Raw genomic sequence first — 25,341 nt, 5'->3', positions numbered from 1 at the left:
AAGACAACCCCACTCCTACCAGGGCGGCAATACGCACACAAACTGGCTTCCGGCCCTGCAGCTACCAGGCCGCCTCTCCGCCTCTTCTCCAGCCAGATAATGAGGCAGTTAGGGGGGCAATAAGGGTACCACCTCTATTCCCTCAGACACCCCGAGGCACGGGGCGCGTGGAGACAGGCGAGTGAGTGAAGCATGGCGTTAAACTTGCAAAATGGTTCTCCCACGGCTGAGAGCCTCAGGTACAGACGGAACGACTGAATGACAGATAAAGACCCAGGAATCTTAGAAATTTACTACTCAGCATCTGCTTGCCAGCACGAGCAGGTTTCTGCTTTGGGGAACAAAAGTAAGACTGCAGAATGAGACTCCAATTCCGAGCGCGTTTCATGTCTCTGTGGCGGGCTCTCCAGTCACTGTGGCGGACTCCCATCTGCTGGCCTCGCCGGGCAGGTTCCCTCATGGAATGTTCCACAGGCTCCTCTGTATTGGGCCTTTAGAGCCACCTGCTGGAAGTCTCTAGCAGAAGGGCATCCTTTCTGAAAATGCCCCAGTGGACGGTTTCTGCTTTATTTCAGGGAGGGTACAAAGAAATGAATTTCATCGGAAGGAGCAGGTTCCCCCCCACACCTCAACTCATCCTCTGCCCTCACCTTCGTCTCAGAACCAGGTGAGGACCTCATGGCTGTGCCGTACAAAACAAAAATACAAAAATAAAGAGTCAACCCTGAGATCTTTCTACCATCCGGGCGTGGCTCGCTCCTGAGTCCCCTCGGAAATGAACTTTTATTTGGTTTACTGACATTTATTTAGATTTCCAGTGAAAAGCTCTATAAAATACAGTGAATAATGTGGGGGTGTACAAGGCAGACACTCTAGTTGCATATGTTACAGACTCTCTACTATGGTACAGGCCCTCAGGACTGCTATCTTTACCACGTTGGTAACCAGACATGGAGAGACTTCAAATTGCAAAGGTGAGACAGCTGCTCTGGACTGGAAACCATCCCACTTCCTCCAGCTTCTCCGCTGTTTCCCTCCCTCCCTTGGTCTTACACTGACTGCTTCCGGAGTTTGTCCAGCGAGTAACAGGTGTGTGCCTACAGGACGTTAGCTAGGAGAGGGTCGGGTATTGTGAGCATGCAGGTTTGCTGTTGCCGTCATTATAAATAAAAGTCAAACGTGAGGTCGCACTTCCCCATCTTCTGTTTATACACCAAGTCAAACTTCTCGTTCATGGAGACGGTGAAGATGTCCTTCCACAGCCCAACTCTTCCTGAAACACAAACAAGAGCAGAACACGCTGACTTCACTTGCTGTCAGGCCAGTTAGCGAACCAAAGGAAGCCCTGGAAACGGATCTGGGAGGTTCCAGATCTATTCCGGGACCCCTCTGAACTTGGCCTATGGGGGCAGGACAGGCCATCGGAACTACAGATGCTCTGAACCCACTTCCCTGAGTCGGGCTGTCCTCACATCCTTTCCTGCTCGGTGGGCCCAGCACCCTGAAGGCGCAGAGCTGAGGCCGCGAGGAGGGCCTCCACCCCCGTCACTGCTGAACCCCAGCACTAGGCACACAGCGGGTGGGTCCTGTCCGGAGGACGGACAGCGTCTGGGGAATGGATCTACTGCTCTGGGCATCGTGGGGATCTGGGTCCTCCGTCACACCACAGCTCACTCACGGCTCAACAGCGCCACCAAGGCGGCATTTGCTTCTGGAGAATTTGAAAAGGAAAAAAAATCAGCCAAAAAGGCAGAACATTTTATGGCGAGTAGGAAGCCTCCTGACAGGGTCAAGGGGGAAGATTTTGAGAAGCCCGCCCGTGCAACATCGGGGAGAAATTTAAAGGGAACGAAACAGCCGCAGGGTAAAGGAGCTTTCAAGAACAGATGGCCACTGCAGGCCGCATCGAGAACCCCCCGACTCCACACCGGTGTAAGTCACGGCGGCCCCAGCTGCTCTGTCACAGCCACAGCGCAGCGAGGCTCGGCCAAAAGACGAGACCTTTTCCTGGCAGGTGTCAAGGAGCACTGAGCCTGCAGACTGATGTGCAGGCACGGGTCCACCAGTTAATTTATGAAGGCTTAGGCAAAAAGGAGAGAGAGCTCAAAATGACCCCAAAAGCCCTGAACCTACTTTTCTTGTTAACTACAAAATCTTCAGCCAGTCTGGTCAAATACGAATGGTGACCATGAAGATGCCAGGAGTGGGGACTCTGCTCTCCCACCCGGGGAGCCGTGAACACATCACCCAGAGAGCTGCCTATGCTTTTAAGTAACTACCTGGGGGACTGAAATACTCGTTTAGAATTCTTTTCACCATCAGCGTATCTGAGACCAGAGCTCTGACCATCTCCAGCAAATATCCTTCACAGCTCCATTATTAACAGTCGTCCTTGTCCTGGCAGGACCTCAGGTTTAAAATTGCAACCCTGAAAATGCTGAGCTCACATATCCAGCACAAGGATTTCCTCTTTGGTAATGAAAAACTCTATGTCAGTGTTGGAGAGGGAAAAAACAAGGAAAATTGCTCTTGCTACCCTCTAATGATACCTAAGGGACAAAATTAGAAGCTTCTAGACCAAGCACACTATAAATATATTTTTTCATGATTATTTTTCTCAGCTGAGGCAGCTGAGAGCTCATCAAAGGTGTCACCCACCTGGTTTAGGATTTGGAATCAAGACAGTGCAATTTATGCTGGGATATGAATCAAATTTAAGCAGTGCAGCTGGCTACTCGAGCCCCTGCGTGCTCACTCACGCAAGAAGGTCTTCTGAGCAAAGAGGCAATGTGCTAAAAGAAAACAAAATCAAAACTGAAATGAAGCAAAACCAACGTAAACAATGATAAAGCAAACACGTCAGAAGGAGCACACAGGCACACGAGACGTTCTCGACGCTTCTTCACCACACAAAGGAACAAAAGGGGTATTCTGGAGAAGGTCACATCCAAGGATAACAAAAGACAGCGAAAACAAAACTGAAAAGGAGCAAATAAATTTTAAATAACAAATACTGTGAAGACGCAGCCAGGAAATAAATCACGAGGTATTCTGGGTTCAGTTGCTGTCTTCCTGGAGGAGCTGACTGCTCGGCCCTCTCGGGAAGGGACCTTCCTTCCACTTGACCTCCAGCCCTGCTGGCCAGCAGCAGCCGTGACCAGCCCTTCTTAGAGGAAGAACAAAGGCTGCAGAAGCTCAGAGGCCTGACCTAAGGCTCTCCCAGCACGCAGCCAGCACCCCTCTCCCCACCAGGCACCTCTCCTGCATCTGAGAGGTGCTGCAGGATCCAGCAGCATCTCTGGGCCTCCCCTCGGACATTCTCATCACCCGAGGAAGCTCCAAATTCAGGTCTACAGTGCCAACTGTCACAGGCAGTGCATACTTACAAGAGGGTGGCTTATATGGCCACGGCCACCACCCTGGGGGTCAGGGGCTTTGAACGCCTGAGCTCCCCACAAGCAAGCAGCTTCAGATACCATGAGCCTTTGAGGACAGAGAGAGCAACCCAGGTGGATCTGGAGAGAATTCCTGCCTGGAGCATCTTCTCCATCGCAAACTGCTGCAGGCCCCAGGAACCTCTCTCGCTCCCTGGAGCGTACTTCCTCCCTCTGCGGAGCCCGCCTGGCCAACCCCGGGAGAAGCCTGCACTTTGCTCAGGCACTCGCCTTCCCTCAGGCGGGGCCCTTGCTCACCTGTGCCGCCAGCTCCCTTCAGGGGAAGAAAGGAGAACGGCACTTCCTCAGGTGGGAACCCTCCCCCCACCTCCTGTAAGTCTCCCACAGCCAGCTGAAGAGTGAGGAGTCCATCTGCACACCTGGGGCTTCGAAATTTCATAGTCCAACCCATCCCCAGGATCTGCTCTGTGGGCCATCTGGGAAGGCACCTGCTTGAAAACACCTTGCCCACAAAGCCTGAACCATCCCACAGTCACTCCTGGGGACTAAAACGCTGTCTGCACGGTTACAGTGCAAATCCCGGGGAGGGGACACCGCTGCTCCACACGGGCACCGGCTTCAGATGGCCTTCGTGCCCCTTGCAGAGCAGAGGGCTCCGGAGAAATGAGATGCAGGGCAGCGAACACCGAGTGGGGATAACGGACACTGCAGAGAGGGGAACGGGGCGCGGGGTCCCTGGGCAGAGGCGGAGGGAGGCGGCAGGGGCGCGTACCCCGGCCCACGGGCAGGGCCTCAGCGTTGCAGCACTGGTCCACCAGCTGGTGGCAGTGCTCGATCAGGGACTCCAGCTGGGTCTTGTCACAGGACACCCCCAGGAATCTGGCCAGCTGCTCCACCATCGTCACCAGGTCCTGGAAGACAAGAGCAGAGGGCAGGCGAGCCCGTCACAGGCGGGCTGAGTTCACTTCAGGACTGTGCCAGGAGCAAAACTCAGCTCGCTCTCTTCTTCCACACCATCAGCTGGAGTCTGGACTGGCACCTGGGAGAGCAAGGAGGCCTCTGGGGACCCCAACAGGCCCCACAGCTGTGCCCACCTCACCTGGCAGGACCCCAACAGGCCCCACGGCTGTGCCCACCTCACCCGGCAGAAGGAGCTGGCTTGGTCTGAAGCAAGATCCAGTTACAGGTGGCCTGGGGGACACAGAGCCATCTCTGGGCCCCATCACTCCATCCCTGATAGCGGGAGCATTAGTGATGCAGCCCAGCAGTCTCGGGAGAGGGCCACGCAGACCTGCTCACCACACAGCCACTCCCCGCTGCCACCACTCTCCCCCTTGGAAATACCAAGGCACCTCATATTCTCAATCCGTGTCGTGACCCTAAATGTTCTGCCTGGAACCCTGAGCTGTCACCAGGCAGTCCCCAAATGCTGGCAGTGTCTGGGTCAGATGTTAGGAAAATGCTGGAGGCTGTCTCCTCCTTGCAGGTTTACCAAGCAACTGAGCACATGAAAGCCTCTGAGAAGTCCTACAGTAAAGAAACATGTTTAACTTCTTTGGTACATTTCAACCTTAAAAAACAGCTTCCTGTGAAAGCCAGTTTACATGTCAGCCCCTCTCTGGACTCCCACGGCAATCACTCCTGGGCTCTGCATCCTGCCTTCCCAGCTGTGCCCCCATCAGGGGCTCCAGGGGGCAGGCACAGGCGCTCAGCTCCAAGTCCCCGGGCACAGGGCTTGGCTGGGTCGGGTGTGCGACAGACGTTAGAACCAAGAGAGGAATAAAGAGCTCCTCCCACTAGCCTGCCACTGGGCGTTTCTATTTAAAAGAAAAAAAAGAGCGAGAGAGAGTAAAGCCACCTGGCCCTCGGAGGGAACACCACAGGGCAGCCACAGTTAGACTACTGACACAGATAGACTACTGACGCAGACGGCGTCACGGCTGTGAAACCAAGCTCTGCAAGCATGCGGCAGATGGGCTGCAGACGGCTCCAGACCACATGCCGAACCTCGCCGAGTTTTGCTCGCCGTCTGTGAACCTGGGCGGCAGCACCCACCTCCGCGGGCTGTGGCGAGAGGCCTCGTGCCATGGACGAGGCCCAGCACGGCCATGCGCTCCTCCCCTGCAGCTGGGGAGAACAGCACGCAGGGCTGCTGCAGGATCCGCGGGCGACACGCTGGGGCAGCCACAGTGAGGGGTGAGAAGGCAGGCGGGGGAACCCCCGGTGGACACACGAGGCGGTGAGAGCTCGAGTGCTAAGTGCTAATGTCAAACACAGAGGTGAGAACCTGCCAGGCCCGCTCCACACTCCGGGAGACCAGTGACGTTCACTCAGAATGAGGTTTTCAGAGTAAAATGTAAACAATGTGAATTCCTAAAAATGAGACGTGTAGTCACTTAATCTCTACCAAAGACCTTCTCGGCCATTACTGAGGTTTCTGAAAAAAGCATAAACACTTGCCAATTAGAAGCTAAAAACCCCGACTGCAGAAGGAACGCCATTCAGTCACCCGGACGGGCTCTGGCAGAACAGCGAGTCGAGGCTGAGAGGGGCACAGGCAGGGCCGTGGTCTTGACTTTAATGGAAAGCTGCCCGTCTACCCTTTCACTGAGCCCACTCAGGCAGAGGAGAATGGACGCTCACCTTGAAGGACCTGAGACGGAGGCCAGAGCAGCCAGGTGCAAAGTTTGTGTTTTAGCTTTAAAGTTCATTCAAACTTTGCATTCTGCTCCTTCATGGTTTAATACTAAAGTAACGGTTTAAGTTACTCATCGCTGAGTCAACGAAGCTCCAGGAAGAACATGCCGTCCCAGCCCGGCCCCTACAGGTGTGTACGCGGCTGGATGGGTGATGGGCTTCTTCTTCCGCCCCAGGCCTGTGCCGTGGATGTGCACTGCTGTGTTACAGGCGGGCACAATCATAACAGTGGGGCCAGCGTACCAGTGACCCAGCACCCCGGGGATCTGCCCAACGAAAAAGAATGCTCATGCCCACTGAGACATAGGAATGTTCACAGCGTGACTGCACTCACAGGGGGTCACAAACAAGCAGAACTAATGTACAGTGACAGAGGTCAGAACAGTGGTTACCTCTGGAAGCAGGGCTGTTAACTGGAAGAAGCTAGAATGTTCTGGATCTTGAGCTGGGTGGTGGTTACACAGAGGTATACATGTAAAAATTAAGGTCTTTAATCCACCTAGAACAGTGAAGTGGAGGACTGGCATTCACCCAGAGAGACACGGGGCCGGGAGGGACACGATCTGACTGGGTTAGCACCGTCGGTTCCTCTGCTGCGCTGAGAAAACACAGCGGGCAGGCCTGGGAGGGAGCAGGGAGGCTGTGTAGGCATTGGCTGCAACAATCCAGGCCAGAAAGGACACTGACTGGGACAAGGAGATTGGGGCAGAAATGGGGGGAAACGGTCAGATAAGACAGAGATTTTGAAGATAGAGCTAACAGGACTTAAGAATGGACACAGGGTGTGAGAGAAAGAGAGAGGTCCAGGATGATTCAAGGGCTCCGCCTGAGTGACACAGAGGATGGAGCTGCTGCCACGAACTCAGACGGGAGAAAGTGCGGAGGATTTGGGGGAAACCTCCAGAGTTTGGTCTGGACACATTAAGTTTGCGACCTCTCCAGACGGCCCCGTAGAAAGGTGCGGCGGGCTGCTGGAGATGAAGTCGGCAGAGAGTCCACTTCTCGCCTGGGGGCTCTGTGTCTCGAGGACACTGAAAGACGGAAGAATGGATAAGGTCACCAGGGGAGGGGGCGTGGATGGAAAGAGAAGAGAGTGAGGGCTGAAGGCTCAAGCCCAGGCGTGCTGTCAAGAAGGGGGCAGCCAGGGACACAAGACAGCATGGCGTCCTGGAAGCCGGGGGAAGGAGGAGACCACCTGTCACGTGCTGCCAGGAGGGTGGGTGAGATGAGACCCGAGCACTGACCGCTGGACCAAGCAACGCAGAGGTCACAGGTGGCCTGACAGAGCAGCTCCAGGGGGCGCAGGGGGCGTGCCTGTCTCGGGTGGGCTCAGGAGTGGAGACAACTCTGAGGGGTTCTGCAGTAAAGCGCAGCAGAGAACAGGGGAGGAGGCAGAGAGGGCATAGGGCTAGGGAAGGCTTGCGGAATTCCGTTTGTTGTGAGAAAGGAGAAATACCAGCGTGTTCCTCTATAGACGGCAGATCCAGCAGAGAGGGGAACGCTGCTCTTGAGTTAGGTGCTAACACACACACAAAGAACTCGGACAGGACTCGGCACGCAGCAAGGCCTTTACAAGGGTTGACGACAATGGAGGTGATGATGTGACACCTGATATGCGGGCCCCCCTTCCAGACAGCGAGCTCTCGGGGGCACAGGCGAGGTCCTGCTTCCTCCACTCTCCCTCGTCACCGCCCAGCCTGGCACACTCATTCCACAGCCATCTAGTGCCCATTTCCTTCTCCACACGCTCTGCCAGGCACTCAAACATTCGTCACGTGAATCGATTCACAGGTAAAGCCGCAGGGTCTGTCAGCAGTTGGAGAATTGCCACGCTAAGGCAGACAGGCTGAGAGATGAGAAATTTGGACTCGGCCGTCTCTGCCCTTTGCCCCGAGCTGGTCACCTATGCAAGGGTGCTGGGCAGCAGTAGGTGAGTCTGCCTGTTGCTCTGCTTCTACTGTCAGGGCAGGAAAATAATGGATGGGCTTTCTAAAGCACCACATGCTACCCAACCCAGACGCTGCCCCTGGGGTGGGCAGAGGCCGGGGCAGGGCAGGGCCCGGGTGTGCCAGCACAGGCTGGGGGCACAGTAGCAGCCCAGGGCAGGTCTCTGGGCACACCTGGAACTAGAGTCCCACTCTCATCTCTGAGGCCCGGGGTCTTGGAGGGGCAGTGCTGGACACTCCCGTTACTCCTCCTGGGGCATTCCCCCTTGGGGTGAGCAGGCTCCGTGGCCCCCACACGCTCTCCACTGAGCCCCACGGCACCGCCCCCTAAAGCACTCACCCGGTGCATGTCTTCATACTTGAGGAAAAGCACGTTCGAGTCCAGGCGGTGCTCCCAGAATTCCTGCACGTGTTCGAACCAGGAGCCGTAGCCTACTGTGGAGACACGGGGACAGGTGAGTCACACTGCCTCGGGGGAGGAAGTGCGCCTACTGGGGTGGCCTCGCTCCCTGCCTTCCGGAAGGCTCCCCTCCTACTGCCCAGTGGCTGTGATTCGGGAAAGAAAGAACAAGCTCTTGCTCGGCGGGCAGCCCCAGATGAGCCTTCAGAGGTCCCACGTCACCTCGCTTTCTGTGCCAGTCTCTCCTGCCAACAGTCCTCAGCCCCTCCCCCTCCCCTACCTTCTGGACGCCTTAAAGACCTGACTGTTGGGGTGAAGGCCTCTGCTCCCCTGGGGTGTGGATGGTACCTGGCACCCATGAGTTTCTCTAACACGTGGTCACTGGGAAGAGAAGGATGCCCAGAGGAACAGGAATCTAGGGCCAGTCAGATTTGCTGGCAGGGCTGGGATGGGGTGCAGGAGGCTCTAAGATAGATCTGAGCATGGGGCCCTGCCAGGCAGAACCCCAGGTAGACCCAGGAAGTCACAGCGCTGAAGGAGGTGGTGTGCCCTGTCCTGACACAGGAGAGCTCATGCCCTCACCACAGCCCACATTTCCTACACCCCTTAGGGCTTGGGGTTGGGGCTGGGGTCACACGGACAGGTGGGTGACATGCTGATCAGTGTAGCCAGGCTGCTGTGCAATGTTCTTTATAAAAACTATTGATTCTCACGCCTGTTCACACTGAGATGCCGTCACCATGAGGCCTCCCGCATGAGTCTCCCAAGGGTGCATGCACATTAAACAGAGGAAGGCCTCAGCCACAGAACGTGTTAGGACCCCGGAATGAATGGGCAGCACGAAGCACGTCCTGCTAAGAGGGGCCGGCCAGGAGAGGGGGCCACGCTGCCTGCACCCTCCCTCACCAGCGAGCCGTCCATCTCGCAAACACCGGGCCTTGTGGATACAACTTCACGATCTAGGGCTCAAGGAGTTCCCGGCCCGGCAGGAAACCACCCCGGAGACTGGTGATGACGATCCGGTGTGACCAACGCTGGGAAGGGGCGCCGTGGGACAGGAGGGCCCTCCCACACTGTGACAAGCCCTGAAGGATCAGTGAGAGTCGGGCAGGCAACGAAAGGAAGAGGCCCGAGGAGAAGCGGGAGTGCAAAGGAGGGCAGTGCGCGGAGAGAGCAGTGCGGAGGAGAGGGCAGCGCGAAGGGGAGGCTGCAAGTGGACACTAAAGGCCTAGGAGATGGGAGGCCATCGAGGGGCTCAGGAGCACAGTGACCAGACCAGACGGGAGGGAGGGCAGGAGAGTGGACTGGCAAAGGACAGGGCTCTGGACTGAGGCAGCCCGGCCCGTCCAGTCCTCTACTGGCTGTGAGACCCGGGCAGGTCGCTGAGCCTTCCCGAGCCTCCTCCTGCACTGCCGGGCGCCGTGAGCGCGTCGTGCACAGATCTCAGCCGGGAGGGCCTGCCGGGGACGCGCCTGTGCTTGCTCCACTCTGGCGGCACCTGGCGAAGGCTCCATGGGAGTCAGACCAGGGCAGGGCGCCCGTGACGGGTCCTACTCGTACAGCTGAGGCACACTGAGGCCCAGGAACGGCAGGGGACTGCTCCTGCCCCTGCCAGAGTCACACCTCCAACAGAGGATGCAGCCTCACCCCCAAGTTGCCAACCTCTCAGACTTAAATGTGTGAGCGAGGTTGGGAAAACGGGGATCCATCGTCCTGGCACCCCTAGCCAGCCCGGCCAGCCAACGGCAGTCTGCCATCTCGCCAGCAGGTGGCAGCACAGCAGCAGCCTGAGCCCCAGAGCCCCACCAGAGGTGCTGAGGGATCTAGGTGCCAATCAGGGCTCAGGGGTCACTGACAGGTGGGCCATAAGGACCAGATGACAGCAGAAAGGCTGTCTTCAGGTCAACTAGGCCTGGGCAAGCACTTTATAAAGCATGAAGCGGGGGCTCTGGAAGGGAAGTGGGTAAATGGGCAGAAATGAAAGGAACAAAAAGAACTGGGATTCAGCCACGAGGCCTGGCTTGAGACCCACTGCTGGGTAAACCCTGGCCCGCTCGGTCTCCTGGGCCTCGGTCTCCTCACTGTAGAGGCTCTCGCTGCTGGGCCTCAGCACCCTGCCCATAGCCAGTCCAGCACATCCCGCTCTCTCCTGCCCCCCAGGAGGACACACGCAGGGCAGGCCTTACACAGCCACGCCACCTCCCGCTCTAGGGAGGACAAGTGGTCACTGCACTCGGGGGCACGGCTGATGGGGACAAATGCACCCCCGTCTCTCCGAGCTCTGACTGGCAGGTGCAGAGAGGGTTGTGGCCCTTGCTGGTGGGGACGGTGTTTTTCCCATTCCGGAAGCGTCGTCCTGAAAAGAGAGCTCCGCCAGGGCTCCTCCCCGCCCCATCCACCAGGTCCATCTGCTCCTGGGTGTCAACGTGCACATCCCAGCGGGTCATCTGGGAGAGTGACAGCTCACTCTGCCCCTCCCCGGGAGTGATCCTGCTCCTGTCCCTGGGCACGCAGCCAGGCGCCCTGCCCTGGAGGGCACAGGTCACCCCCAGGGGCTTCCATCAGCGGGTCCTCCGACCTCGCTCTATTGGTGAACAGTGGCATCTCACTGCTCCTCCTGCACCTTATTTTTCAAATTCTTCAGAACCTCGGACAGGAGAGAACAAGCCTCCTTCGAGAACCCGAGCTGTGGTGCACGGGCTGGGAACACTGAGAGTGACGGGAACATGGGGAAGCTAAGTATACACGTGCAGACCACGGCAAGTGTGTGTGGCTTTGAACTTCGGTGCTGTGACCTTCAAACGTGGAGAGGCCTGTCCTGGGATAACTTCACTGCTCTGGCCTGAGCAGGAAGCTTTAAGCCCTCCACCACATGGCAGTCTGAACTTGGTGGACACCTGCTGTTTATGGTGGCGTTGCCTGGGGACAACGCCACCATAAACAGCAGGTGTCCACCAAGTTCAGACTGCCTCTACAGAGGCAGGAGCGCATGCGGGGACTTAAAAACACGGCTTTGGGAACCTCGTGAACGGCTTGCTCCAAATGCCTGGCTGACCGTGAGGGGTATGAGCCAGATAGTGGGCAGGGTGGGGGGAAGGGAGGCTGGACAGAGGGCCTTTTGCAGGCTCCAAGGGCCTTAGGGTGCAGGTGCTGTGGTCTCTCACCCCTCACTCCTACCCTAAGGTCCTTACTCCTTAGTGCCCCTCCTCCCCAGGCCTCTCTCACCTAGGGCCTCTCCGACCTGGGCCCTCCTCCCCAGGCACAGCTGAAGCAGAGTCAATGGCAGGGAAGAGAGCAGTTCCAGGCCTCGAGGCCCTGTGGGCGGCCTGTGCTTCAGTGTACTGATGAGGGTCTGGTCTTCACCAGGCTCGGGAAGCAGCTCCCATTCGGCTGCCCTGAGTTCCATTTAAACTTGGGGCAGTGCATTCCCAGATTTCCATTATGCACTTTACCCTAATCTTGTCACATAATTTCACTGCAGAACCTCTGACAGGGTTCGACAAGGGGACAACGAGGCTGTTACTTGAGTTGGGAAATAAAATAAGAAGTGTATTTTCAGACTCGGGTATGGAAGAGTCTCGTGCAGATTTAACTAAAGTACAAATATGACCCATTTCAAAACTCTCCTGGGTGCAAACTCTAAACTGCCCTCTTGTGGTCCCAGAAGGGCACCTTCTCCACCATGGCTGGCAATGGGGGAGCCACCTGGGGCAGGGGAAACAGGACAGCAGCGAGGAGCTGCTGACCCCACTGCCAAGGGGACGGCTTCCCCCCTGGTCCCAGCACAGCGGCTGTGACCCGGCCCACTCCTCCCCGGGGAGGGGAGATGTGGAAGGGCCCTGGCACTCGCCGCCCCCCTCACCCTTCTCCCCTGGGAAGGAGCTTCCTGCACAGAGCACTGCCTTCCCCACCCCACGTGCACCCCGCCCCAGTCACACTGGCCTACCCGACCCTCAAGTCCAGCTAAAGGCCGTGGGGCTCTCACACGAAGCCGCAGCCTCCACCCTGTCACCAACAACAGAGCTGTCGGGGCCCCGTTTTCACTGCTCAGAATCCAGACAGGAAGACACTTTTAACTGGGGATCTCCTCAGAACCCCAACGCCATGGCGAGAGCGAAGGGCTTCTGAGCTGGACGCCCGCTCTGCCGCGCACTAGCTACGACCTGGGACAAGCTTCCTGACGTCCCTGAGCCCCCGCCACTCCACCTGCAAGTGGGAGAGCAGGCCGGACCTGCGCGGTCATCGTGAGCACTGGGCGCAGCGTGAACGAAGCACGAGCCCACGGGCGCCCAACGAGCGATCAGCGTCACCGCTGTAACCTGGAAACACTTACGCTTGTCGTTCATGAACCGCCGGCAGAACTCCTGGAAAGTGCCCCGGTAGCTCATGGTCCGCAGGGAGCGGTGGAACTGGTAATAGGACACCACCAGGTCCTTGGGGTTCCGGGCCATGTATATGACCTGTGGAGGGCGGGAGGGGCGGACAGGGCGGGGTTAGTCTCCATCCTTCTGCGCCGCGGGCCGCGCTGTGCAGGTTCATCTGACCTCCCCCGCTCTCCTGCACCACAAACCGGCCCCGCGTGCGCCGCGGCCAACGCCTCCTCGCGGCTCCTCTGTTCCGGCAGAGACGCGCGCTCGTCCACGCGCTAGCATCAGCTAGGACAATTACTTGAGAGCCTTATTATATTTCTGTCCTCAAGCACTTCTTTAAAATCAGCAGAAGACAGAAAAATAACAGTCCTGATGCTGCTGATGAAAATTATAGGGCTCATAAACCTAACGCTGCTGAGAACACGAGAACAATCCGAGACTGAAGCAGCCGTGAGCCCTCGGCACCAAACAGGTGGAAGCTGGGCTTAGGGGGGCAAACCCGAGTTCAACGTGAGAAACGCCAAAATTAGAAACATGGATAAAATGCTAGCGCCACAGGTTCAAAGTCGGCCTCAGACAGGGCCTCAGCACACTGGGGTTCTCCGGGAACTTACAGCTGTGGCAGACCACTGTTGGGACCCCTGCCGGGGAGGGGAGCAGGGTTACCTTGGAATCGCCGTTGTGGAGGTCGGAGGGCAGGAAGCGGTAGGGGAGGTGGCTTTTGATGAGGCGGGGAGAGGTCAGCTCCTGCAGCAGGGCCAGAGGGAGAGGCGATCAGAGGACGCACAGCTGCCCATTCCAGTCTCCTCTCAGGCCTCTCGAAGGGGACCCAGGTGGACAGGGTCTCAGAGAGCGTCAGGACCAGCACCCCACCTGACAGACTTCTCACCTGAGACCCGACACCCTCCAGGCTGGACCCTGGGGCAGACAGGAGCGGGACACGGTCCCTGTCCTCGGGTGCCCACAGGCTGAGTCAAACTATACGGTCCTGGGGGTCTGCTCCGAGGACTGGGAGCCACTGACCTGGCCTGGAGGGGCCAAGAACGGCCCCAGGGAGGGGCCTTGAGGGGCAGCAGGGGAAGCAGGAGGCACCCAGGCAGAGGGTGCAGCTGCATTCTCACAGTCATCTAGGCCTTCCTGCCGCTCCCGGAATGTGCCAGGCCCCTCCCTCGGCCCACAGCTCGGCCATGCGCTCTCTGATCTTTCCGGACCTTACTCAGACGTCCCCACCAAGAAGCCTGCCCCGCCCTGCCCCACTGTGCTCCCTGTCTGGCGCTGATCACCACTTAACCACTACGACTTATTTTCCCCTCCTCTCCCCCTCCCTAGAATGTAAGCTCTGCAAGGCCGTGACATCACGTGGTCAGTTTAGGTCCCGGCCATACCCCAACACCAACAGCAGCGCCGCCTGGCATGCGGTGGGCACCCAGTGCAACTCTACTGAAGGGCTCGGTGGGTGAGTCCACACAGCGTGAATCTACGTGCCACGCACAGGGGTGTGAGGGGGCCAGGCGCAGCTGAGCGAACACAAGAGCTTGGGGTGCAAAGACTGGCTCACCCAGGACTGTGAACTTTATTTGGGGAGCAATGACATGGGGGGCACTCTCAGAGCTGTATTTCAGATGCTCATCTAGTGGGAGAACTGACGGGGGGTCCACGCAGGAAATGAGGCCTGAACTAAAGAGGTGGCAAAGGAGAGGGGTGGAGAGAAAACCTTCCAGATACATCTGAGGGGTCAGAACGGAGAGGGCTCTGGGGTAACGTTTATTTCAGTCTTGATACCAAATATTGGATACAAACACATCCTACCCAGCTCCCTCACCAGACGGGGTGAGCCACAGTGGGGAGGCGAGAGGGGAGACGTGGCAGAGGCCCCTCACCCCTATACTCCCTCCCGTCCCCCGGCTCCCGGGCATCTGCCTCCTTTCTACCTTGAAGTCACCCACGCCACCCACTGATCCGATTCAGAGTCACCGTCACGGGCTCAGGCCTGTCAGTCTCTCTCTTTGCTGCCTGGGGGTACCGGGACCTCTGCTCTCCCTCCACCCACAGGGGCCCCCCGAACCCTGCAGGAGCAACTGTCACCCAGGGTGTAACTGCGGAAATGCCCCAAAGGTGTCCTGAGGCCAGGGCCCGCCTGCGCAGAGAGAACCTTGATGACGTCCAGGCCCGGCTGCGGGTACTCCAAGACCGGGAGCTGCTCGTCGATGTTCATCAGGCCGATCTCGTCGGGGTCGGCCCCCTGGCTCACCAAGTAGACCACCTCCTGCAGCAAGCTCGTGCCTGGAGGGAGAGAGGCCACAGTGAGGGGTGTTTGGAGGAAGCCCGAGGGCCTGGCCCACACTCGGGTCAGCGCCTGCCGCCCAAGAGGGGCCTGAAGGGCCACAGGTGGGGTCCCAGGAGCACCTCAGGTCTGGTGGGAGAACACCGGCGGAGCTGCAAGACCTGGGCCTGAATGCACCTCTCCGGGGTGACGGGGGCGAGCCGGCCTCTGAGCTCCTGTTTTCTCAGCGCTAAACGAGGGCAGGAGATGTTTCTCAAGGTCGTCATGAGAAGAGAACAGGACTCACCATGCCTGCCACCCCAGGAGCTCAGGACTGTAATACGTGGATGATTCTCTGTCCTGAGGCTTCCAGAAGCTGAGCTGTTCATTTACCCAGGAGTGATGAGGGTCAACTCACCAGCCAATTAATTATTTATGATGAAAGCTATGTCTACCAAGTACCTACTAAAGCTAAACACAGGTATGCCCTGTGACCAAGAAATCTACTCCTGCGTATACACCCAAGACAATACAGCAGTCGTGCCCCAGAACAATCCTGGCAGTTTATTCAGAACAGCCAAACCTTGGAAACAACAGAAATGTCGGTCAACAGCAGGACAAATAAACAAGTAGTGATACTTGGATGGTGGAAACTAGACAGCAACGGAAGCCATGAACCGCTGCTGCGCACGACACAGCCGTATCCCACAGACGCGATGTTGGGCAAAATGAGCCAGACACCAAAGGCTACCATCTGTATGATTTTTCACATTTCCATTTATATTAGGTTCAAGAATGGGCAAAACTAAGCTATGGTGACAAAGGTGAGAACAGATTCTTTTAGGGGAGGTTATGAACTCAGAGGACAAGAAGGAGATTCTGGGGTGCTAGGATTTTCTTCATCTTTGTCTGGTGGTAGTTACATGGAAATATAGATACACGTTATAATTCAATTAAAAGGAAAAACCACCTGTCTGCCCAGTGCTGTGGTCAGCATAACCTGCTCCCCTAAGGAGTCTCCAGCCAGCATGGAGACACTGCCGTGTCAAGCACAGGACATGGGACAGTTTAGCTGACGCCCCAAACCATCGGGCAGAGAGAGGCCCGCCAGAGGACAAGAGCACTCGTGTGTGTCCAGGCCACAGCCTCCCACAGGGCTGCAGACCTGCTGACCGACTCCCCTCCTCGCAGGTCACCCCACGGGCTATCCCAGCAACACAGCTCAGACAGGTCCCCCGCCTGGATTTGGGGACAGCCCCACGAGGCCTTATGAACAGCACATTTCAGATTCAGGATCAGTGGCCCCCAGCCCAGAGCCTTCTGCGGTTTCCCACTGTTCATACATTAGAGTCCAGGTGTCCCACCGTCTGCAAGGCCCTCCGAGTTCTCTGCACCAGCCCCCTGGGCTGCAGGCTCCCCAACTCCTCAGAGTCTCCAACTGGGGTCTTCCCTCTGCTGGGCACCCCTCCACTCCTCAGCCTGTGCACAGCAGCTTCACATCGTCTCCACCCAGAAGGCGGCCTTCCCTGACGCCCTCGGTGTCTCCCGACACTCATTCTCTCGCGGCACCATGCCCTCCTCCAGATGCTTGTCCACCGCACAATCACACCATGAGGGGACCGTCTCTCGCAGCCCGGCATCCCAGGCCCGGCTCTACCATCTCGGCATTCAGCACGGGAAGGAAGACAGGGACCCAAGTCCCACACACGGTGGGCCGACTGCACACCTGGCCACCAGTGCAGAGCCCTTGCAGGCACCCTAGGGCCAGGCAGGACACCCACCGAGAGTCAGCAGGGACAGGGTAACCCCCCGGGGAGAAAGGTGGCTCCGGGTGCTTCCTCCAGCCCACGTGTGCGGATCCTACCCCATTCGGGCTTTTAGCTCCAGGTCACCAGTGAGCCCAGGGCCATCCCCGGTCATCACCCCATCTCAGAAGAAACGGACACAGCTGTCCAGTTCCTCCTCCACGCGCTCTGGTCCCTTCACTTCGGGGTATGGGTCTCTGCTGCCGGTTCCTCATCTCCCCACCCTGAGAACGCTGACTGCCCGCAGCGTGGCCTCAGGCCCTCCTCTCGGCTGCACGCAGGCCGCCCCCCGCCCCCCCGGCCAGCTCCACACTTACCCCGCACGTCTGTCCACCTCCCCTGCCCGCCCCGCCCGCCCCCTCAGCAAACAGCCTCCCCACTCTGGGCAGCTGCTCACGCACACGGTGGATTCCTGCCTCACGCCTCAGCAAACCCCACTGGCTCTACCATGGAGGTGAGCACAGAGCCGACAACCCCACTGGCGACACCGCGAGAGCCCCCCAGCTCTCAGCTTCCACCCAGCTCGCCCCACCTTCCAGTCTGTTTCCAACAAAGCAGCCAGAACGACCGTTCTAACGTGGACATCAGATCGCATCCTCGTCCACTGAAGACCCTCCGATGGCCTCGCGTCTCCTCGGAGTAAAGCACGGTCTTCACCGTGGCCTGCAGGCTGTCAGCCGTGCTCCGCCCCCAACCGGCACCTCTCTGACCACCTCACCCCGTCCTGAGCTCTGTCCACCGGCGTCCTTGCTGGTCAGCATGCTGTTTGCATGGGCTGGTCCCCTGCCTGGAGCCCTTTCCTCCCTCAGGTCCTTCAGGAGTGTGGGCTCTCCTGATCAGCCACCACTCCGGCCCTGCCCGCAGGCCCCCACTGCACCAACAGCCCCGGAACAGCCTGACATTCCTTTACGGGCCCCCACCCCCCCCCCCATAAGGGCATGAGCTGTTCTGTCCCATTCTTTGCTGCACCAGGAGAGTCAGCAGACAGCCGTGCTCAATTCATATTTTCTGAACGCATGAACACACCCGGGGCGTTGAGTAATCACAAGGGCATACGTTGATCAGGGAAGACTTACTTCCTAGAGGAGGCGGCTTTGGAGCAAAGGCCCTGAAGGAAGAAAGTGGTGTGGCGGGCGGCTCTTCAATTCAAACAGAAAGAGCTCTGTCCATTCACCACAGGACCCTCCCACCAACCTGAAGTGGGGACCGTCACCCCATTCACAGATGAGGCTCCTGAGGCCTAACTGTGCCCAAGGTCAGGGAGCCGGTGTGCGCTCCTGCCCAGGTGGCCTACCCGCTCCTGCCGGTGAGGCCCGTGCACCCAGCAGCTAGCGCGGCTGCGCTGGGGGGTCCATGACCTTAGAAACTGGACTGTGGGCAGCGTTCCGAAAATGGGCCTCTCCCAGTGACGTCCTCAGGACCTGTTTTTTGTGCTCCCTACTCCCAGCCCGCAGCCCCACAGGCAACGACCCAGACGGACGTTCTCTGCACATTAACATCGTCTTCCATCAATACGGACACATCGATTCCCCAAGCCCCACCCTCACCGCCATTTAATGTCCATGTGGGAAGACCAGCCTCGTTAGAGCCGAATGGTAGCTCTCCACCCGCCAGGCCTGCTGGCCTGCCCCCAGCCGCCTCTCTCCAGCCCCTCCAAGGCCATTTCCTGGTGGAGCGACTCTCGGCCTTCCCGTCTCCAGCTTTCAGTGGAACCAACAGGAGAGCACATGTGCGCCTGCCCAGCACCAGGGAAGGCGGGAATGGGGGACGCAGGACAAGCGCTGGGAGCTCGGCCTTCCTAGGGCGTAAAGCCGGCCGGCAAGACCTGACAAAGGATCAGAGAAAAAGACCATAGATGATGATGACTACAATGCCCGGTCACTGCCCACTGCCAGACACCCTTCTAAACACCTTAACTGGACCAAACTCAGCTCTGCAGTCACACAGCCCTGCTCGGAGAGGCTCCGCCAGGTGCAACTACGTCCAGTCCTCTCCCTGCTGGTCTCTCCCCTCCACGCCCACTGCCCCCACCCTAAGGTGCCCCAGACGTCAGCACAGGGCCCACTCTGCCCTTCCATCCACTCCTCTGGCTGCCACGGCCCAACATCCCCACACCCGCCATGCCCGCGGCTCTCGTGCCGGCCTCCAGCCTCCTCTCTCCAACTCCTCCGGTGCACCGCGCTGCGGCCAGGTCGTCTACCCCCCGAGCTCAGCACCCCCGTGGCCCAAGGCCTCACCAGGCCCCACTGCCTGGCCCACTCGGACTTGCTCTTTGGCCCCGCAGTCTCGTCAGGCGCCCTCCCTGGCCCGGGTCCCTGCACGTCTTGTCCTACCGCACTCGGCATGCTGTGCACGACCGGGAGCTGCGCAGGGGCAGCTCGTGAGGGCAGGGAGCGTGTCTCAGTTATGTGGCAGTTTTTACAGCTGCTGTAACAAATTACCACCAATTCAGCGGCTTAAAACAACACAGTTATTATTATCCCACAGTGCTGGAGGTCAGAGGGCCAACACCAGCGTCATGGGGCTAAAACCACGGCGTGGCAAGACCATGCTCCCTCCCGGAGGCTCCAGGGGAGAAGCGTTCTCTTGCCTTTTCCAGCTTCTGGTCACACTGCATCACTAGCCGCCTCCTCTTCTGCCTCCCTCTCCCCTGTTAGGGACCCTGAGGTCACACCAGGCTCACCCAGACAGTCCAGGACCATCTCCCGCCTGAAGGACCCCTTAGTTCTCCCTCGCTGCATGAGGGGAAACACTCAGATTCTGGGGACGAGGACACCTCGGGGGCTGTTGTTCTGCCGACCACGCTCACACCACATTTCTAACAGTTTCATACACGCGGCCTGAACGACTCCCTCTTCTCCACGGACACGGGATTGGTCTGGCATGCCGGGGTCTGTGACCACCTGGTTTCTCACCTGCAGCCCTCCCCGCATCCTCTTGACCCAGGTCCACTCTCTCCCGCGTCTGAGACTTTCCCGCCCTAGGCACCCTGCTCAGAGCTCCCTCCCCAGCTGGGACCCCATGAAGGCCAAGCACCTGACTTCCTATCTCCTGCAGGGGCTAGAAAACCCTGAGGCACAGGGTCATGGCCCAGGCACCTGCGCCCACACCCAGCGGCGCCTGAAGCACGGTGGGAACTCAGCAAACACGTCTCCCCAGCGGGCCGCCTCCCTGAGCCAGGACACACCGCAGTCCCCTCTGTTCATCATCCAGTGGCCTCAGCAACGCTTTCTGCCAGAAAGACTGGTAACTAAGGAAGTGGACACGGCCTGCTCTGCGGCCTCGGCCCCAGCACCTAAGGTGGCAGCAGTGCCCACTTCCCACGGCATGGACCCCCTCCAGCATCCCCTGTGAGCTCACAGCCGCTGCATCTCGTCCTGAGGTGGTGTGGGTGGCCGCCTGAGAGGCCACTCCTGAGAGGCCATCGGGTCACTGCTCCCGTGGCAGTGGCCGTGCTTTCAGAATATGTTGCTCCTTCCAAGTCACTCCAGGACCCACCTCCCCAGCTCCCTGGTGGCTGTTCTGATGGGAGCCAGGCCAGGCAGGCACTGCAGCCAGAGCCAGAGGGTAAGGGCGAGGGAGAAGGGCATGCACAACCGCTCTGCGCATCAGGGACCGTGCAAGGGCTTCCCATCCACATCTGGACATCTGTCCCATCCGTCAGCTTCAGCACCAAGGCCACGGTACTCCTCAGAGCCCAGAGCCAAGCTACTAGAGACTTCCACCTCATCTCCTATAAGGTCGGACTATCATCCCATTTCACAGAAAAGGTAAGTGAAGGCCAGGATCTGGACGCAGCTCTGTGTTCCTTCTACAGAGGCCTCCATGTTCCCACCTGGTGAGGTCTGGGATTACTAGGTCACAGTCCTCGCTCAGGATCTGCTGCTCTGGCCACCACAAGGGGTATCCACCACCCACCCCTCTGTTCATTCCACAAGCTTGCACTGAGGGCTGCCCCCAGGAGGCCCTGCCTCCCCTTCTAGAAAACGGAGGTGATGCCCCTCCCTGCTTCACAGGGCTGCTGGGGTTAGGGCCACGAAGTGACCCACTCAGGCCACAGAGGCTCAACACAAGCGAGCATCACTCTGAGCTCCTAACGCCACCATGGCACCACTGACCAGACCGCTCACACACGAGACACCACAGCCTCCTGCCACACCGGGCAGCCATCATCCAAACACGGGACGTGAGCCCTCCCATGGAAGCCACACCCCGGGTAACAGGTGACACCTGGAGCGACGCCTGCAGAGGCAGAGGGAGGGTTTATAAGCTTCCCTGTACCTATAAGGAGAGGGAAGCCCCAAGTTTAGGTTACTAGTCCGAGGGGAGAGCTATGTCTGCAGCGGGAACCCACGTCTGTGAGTCTCCACTTCCCTACACGGCCTCCCCTACACGCCTAGGGGAGCAGGGGGAGTGAAGAGGGGAGAGGCCTTGCATGGAGCTCATCGTGCTACCTGCATGGTAGACTGGAGATGCCTCGAGGCTAGGATGGGAGCCCCTCCAGTCCTGCAGTCTCCCGGATAGGATGTACAAAAGCAGGTGGGGAAGTGGAGCCTCAGACCCCCATCACCCCTCCTGCAGTCTGAACCCTCCAGGGGAGGTGAGCATTGGGGGGAAGGCCGCAGCAGGAAGCCAGCCCGATTCCCAGCAAATCCAAGGAGAGGCAGAGGAGAGGCCAGCTCTCAACCCAGACACTCAGGGGGGCTGGCGGGGCGGGGCCGCCATGCAGGGAGCAACGCAAGCCACAGGCTTCCAAGGCTGCGTCCTCAGGTCAGCTGGGTGCATCACTTACAGACACGCTTCTGCCGGCACCAGCGAGTCACTCCTGAGAGGCCTTCCGGTCACTGCTCCCGCGACGGCGGCCATGCTTTCTGACATGGGACCTCTCGGAAACGCAGGAAACCCCTGGCGTTCTGGGCAGAACTCCCCAGGAATCCAGAGCCCTGCCCGGCCCAACACTGGGGTGGAGCCACCAAAATTCCCACCAAAACTGGGGACAGAAGGAACCAGCACTCGAGGGTCAGAACCGATAGCAACGGGGCCCGAACCACCAGGATCCTGGGGCTGGAACCCTTTGGAATTCTTTCATTTTCATTTTTATTATTTACCAAAGCCACACATGCACCTAGTTTAAAAAGTCAAGGACTCTAAGATGCATAAGAGAGAAAACCCAGTCCTCCTCCCCACCCCAATCCCACCCCAGAGCAAACCCTCGTTGATCCTTCTCCTACCCCCAAATTTCTGATGTGCTTAGACAGTTATCTCACGACCTGTACATTTCCGATGGTCTTGACTTTCCATAAGGAAGATGCGGGCCCTCCAAGTCCCCACCCAGCTTTCCCCTCCCAGAGCAGACAGGGCACGGCCTCCAGGCTAACTGAGGGCACGAGCGTTTCACTCAAGTACACCAGGTAGCGATTACATGCCCTTTCTGATACGGGATTTTGTTTCTCCTAGAGGAAAGCTTGGCTTGCTTAGCTTTCTAGGTTGCTATTAATAATTCTTCCCCTTACTCTGTAACAGACCCTCTCCGTGTGGGCGCTCTCTCAATTCCACTGATTCTCGGGGATGTGCCCCTGCCCCCCACGACTGTCTTCCCAGGATCTCCCTCAGCTGGATGCACCATGCTCCAGGCTCGTTGGTGTCCTCTCCTGCCTTGGTGGGGCCCACCCTCCTGCTGCCCACCCCCGCAGTGTGAGAACCCTCTGAGACCACGCACGACCACAGGCATCTATCTCCCCCTCGCACGTGCCTGGTAGTCGGGCTGGGCACAGAATTCCAGGCTGGAGACTCCCTCCTCAGAACTATGAAAGCGCCGCTCCCTTCTAGCGGCCAACGTTGTGCCGAGAACGCTGAGGTCCTGGTCCCCGTCCTTTGAACGAGGCCCATTTTCATCTCTGGAAGCTCTGAGATCTTCTCTTTATCTCAGTCTTGACATTTCACGGTAACGTGCCTCAGCGTGGTCTTGTACACATACGTTGTGCCAGACACTTGGGGGGGTTCTTCAATTTAACTCATGCTCTTGAGTTCTGGAAATCCTGGCTCCCCTAATTTTCTCTCTTCCATACTCTCCGGTCTCTCTTTCTGGAACTCTGAGAGCTTTCAATTTTCTTTTTTTTTTTTTTTAATAATTTTTATTTATTTATTTTTCCCCCAAAGCCCCAGCAGATAGTTGTATGTCATAGCTGCACATCCTTCTAGTTGCTGTATGTGGGAAGCAGCCTCAGCATGGCCGGAGAAGCAGTGCGTCAGTGCGCACCCGGGATCCAAACCCCAGGCCGCCAGTAGCTGAGCGCGCGCACTTAACCGCTAAGCCATGGGGCCAGCCCCATTAGATCTTTCAATTTTCTTATCTTTTTGCTCCTATTTGCCATAATTTTGCAAAAAAATTTTTATTCTACTTCCTGGGATATTGCCTCTGCTTGGCCATCCAAATCTCGTAAGCAAGTTTTAAAAATTTCAGCTGGCACATTTTTAATCCCCAGAGTTCCTCATGATCCCTCCTTGCTCCTTTCCGGTGCAGACACTTTCCAGAGTGAAGCGCATCTGTCTCAACTCTCCGAGGATGCTACAGGGTTGGGAGTGTGGGCGGTGCTTTGTTTCGTCACGTTTTCTTCTGCTGTACGTTGCCTTTGATTCCTCCAACCTCCTTCTGCTTTTTGTTTTGTTTTGTTTTTGCAGGTCTCTGTCCTTCAAGTTGGAGACTTTAAGATCTGCTAACCTTGAGTCCATCCACAGGTAAGAAGGAGCCACCAGATGCAGCCATCTGTGGGGGGGCAAGGCTTGCTGACTGCAGGGCTCTGGGTGTCTATGAAAGCAGCCCAGCCTGGGTGCCCTCTCAGTTGAGATGGAAGATGCACATATGCAAATATTTATAGGCCTTTTCTTTGGGGTCAATTCCTCCAGAGAAGATGCCTCCACTCTCTGCCCTGGGGGACCACAGGCATCCCGGGAGCCAAGCAGGGGAGGGGGCTGGGAACCTCCCTCTCAAGTGTGCAGTTTTCAAGGGATCCCTGTTTCTGACATGGCACTGCATCCCAGCCTACAGCTGTGCTCCACATCCCCAAATCCACAGCCTCTCTGGATCAACTTCCCCAAGAAACCTGTCTTTGCAACAGCCTCCTGTTTTCAATCTCCCCCATCACAGATGCCACCCTCTGAGGTGCCAGGTGCATCCGATTCCTGGAGCTCTGCAGCTGGAACTGGCTCATGCACCTGCTGCCCTCCCCGTCTGCGGCCATGCAGGTTCTCTACCTGCTAAGTTGGTCAATGCTTAGCCACCACGCCTGATCTTCCAAAACTCAGCTGGCATCTCCAACCCACAGTCACCGTCTCTCCTCCTCTAGGGGTTCAGCTTTCTCCTTGATCGTCATGTAGTGAGGTTGTAAGAGGGAGCAGAGGTGAGCACCTGTGTTCAATCTGCCCCACTCAATCAATGTGCTCACAGGCATTCTAGAGTCACAAGACATCACCGAGTCACAGCCAGGACCTGCCCAGCTCCCTCAGCAACAGCAACAGCTGAGCATTGGAAGCTGTAACCCAACAGAGGTGGCCGACAATCCAGGCCAGGGGTGGGACTCACTCTCCCAACAGACACTGAGAAGGCCTCCAGGACACTCGCCTCGGAAAGGAAAGAGCAAAGATGAGCGACTCTCGTGAAGCACCTGTCCCCCGTCCTAGGAAACGTCACATGTGCTGTCTCAGTTCTCAAGATAGTCCCCACGATATGCAGAGGACATGGAGCTCAGAGGAGAGGTGCAGTCATAGTCACACGGCTGCAGATGGACAGGGAGACAAGACAAGAAGCCCATACCAAGGCGCCCAGTAGCCACCCTGTGACAGCCAAGTACTGCACTTAGTGTCCTAGGCACTGTCACAGGAGCTCACGTGGCCACGTCCTCATTTGATTCTCACAAGCCCCTAGGCGGCTACCACCATCCCCCTCCACACGCAAAGAAGTGGGCTCAGAGAGTAACTGCCCACCCCCTGCCACCCATGCCAGAGGGCCCAGAATCCGGACTCAAAACGTTGTCTGATTCAGGACTGGAGTGCTTGCACACACACACCACACACATGTACAATACACACACACACATACACACAACACACATATACACACACCACACATAAACACACAACACACATGTACCGTACACACACCACACATGTACCATACATACACCACACACACATATATACACAACACACACATGAACCATACACACAACACACACAGGTACCATACACACCACACACATGTACCGTACATACTCCATACGCACACACACTGTACACATAGACACACACACACCACACACATGGGTCACAAAGCAAATGGACAGCAAAACCGAGGCCACAAGCCACGTGTCCTCACTCCCAGGCTAAAGCTCTACCCCTAACCCCCCACCTCCCAGCTGGGGTGGAGCACGGGCGGGAGAGAGACAGCAGCAGCTGGGACCCGCCCC

The 25,341-nt window shown here is 57.8% G+C and overlaps 1 protein-coding gene across 8 annotated transcripts in view; it reads right to left on the bottom strand.

Moving 5' to 3' along the window:
- Positions 1–270: 270 nt before the first annotated feature.
- SULT4A1 (sulfotransferase family 4A member 1) overlaps positions 271–25,341 on the bottom strand; it is a 35,240-nt gene continuing 10,169 nt past the window's right edge. The window contains exons 2-7 of one of the 8 annotated variants that reach the window (XM_058568185.1): positions 14,961–15,091; positions 13,475–13,555; positions 12,772–12,898; positions 8,379–8,473; positions 4,168–4,306; positions 271–1,273 (exon numbers count right to left, since the gene is read on the bottom strand). In XM_058568185.1, coding sequence (XP_058424168.1) covers positions 1,161–1,273; positions 4,168–4,306; positions 8,379–8,473; positions 12,772–12,898; positions 13,475–13,555; positions 14,961–15,091 — 686 coding nt within the window. In that variant the 3' untranslated portion in view covers positions 271–1,160. Of the gene's footprint in view, positions 4,307–8,378; positions 8,474–12,771; positions 12,899–13,474; positions 13,556–14,960; positions 15,092–25,341 lie in introns of all 8 variants that reach the window. The other 7 variants (XR_009223883.1, XM_058568186.1, XR_009223886.1 and 4 more) reach the window with 7 other exon arrangements.

This window comes from Diceros bicornis, chromosome 25 (assembly GCF_020826845.1).
Source record: "Diceros bicornis minor isolate mBicDic1 chromosome 25, mDicBic1.mat.cur, whole genome shotgun sequence".
In the NCBI taxonomy this organism is placed as follows: Eukaryota; Metazoa; Chordata; class Mammalia; order Perissodactyla; family Rhinocerotidae; genus Diceros; species Diceros bicornis.
This window is presented reverse-complemented; position numbering and strand designations above follow the sequence as displayed.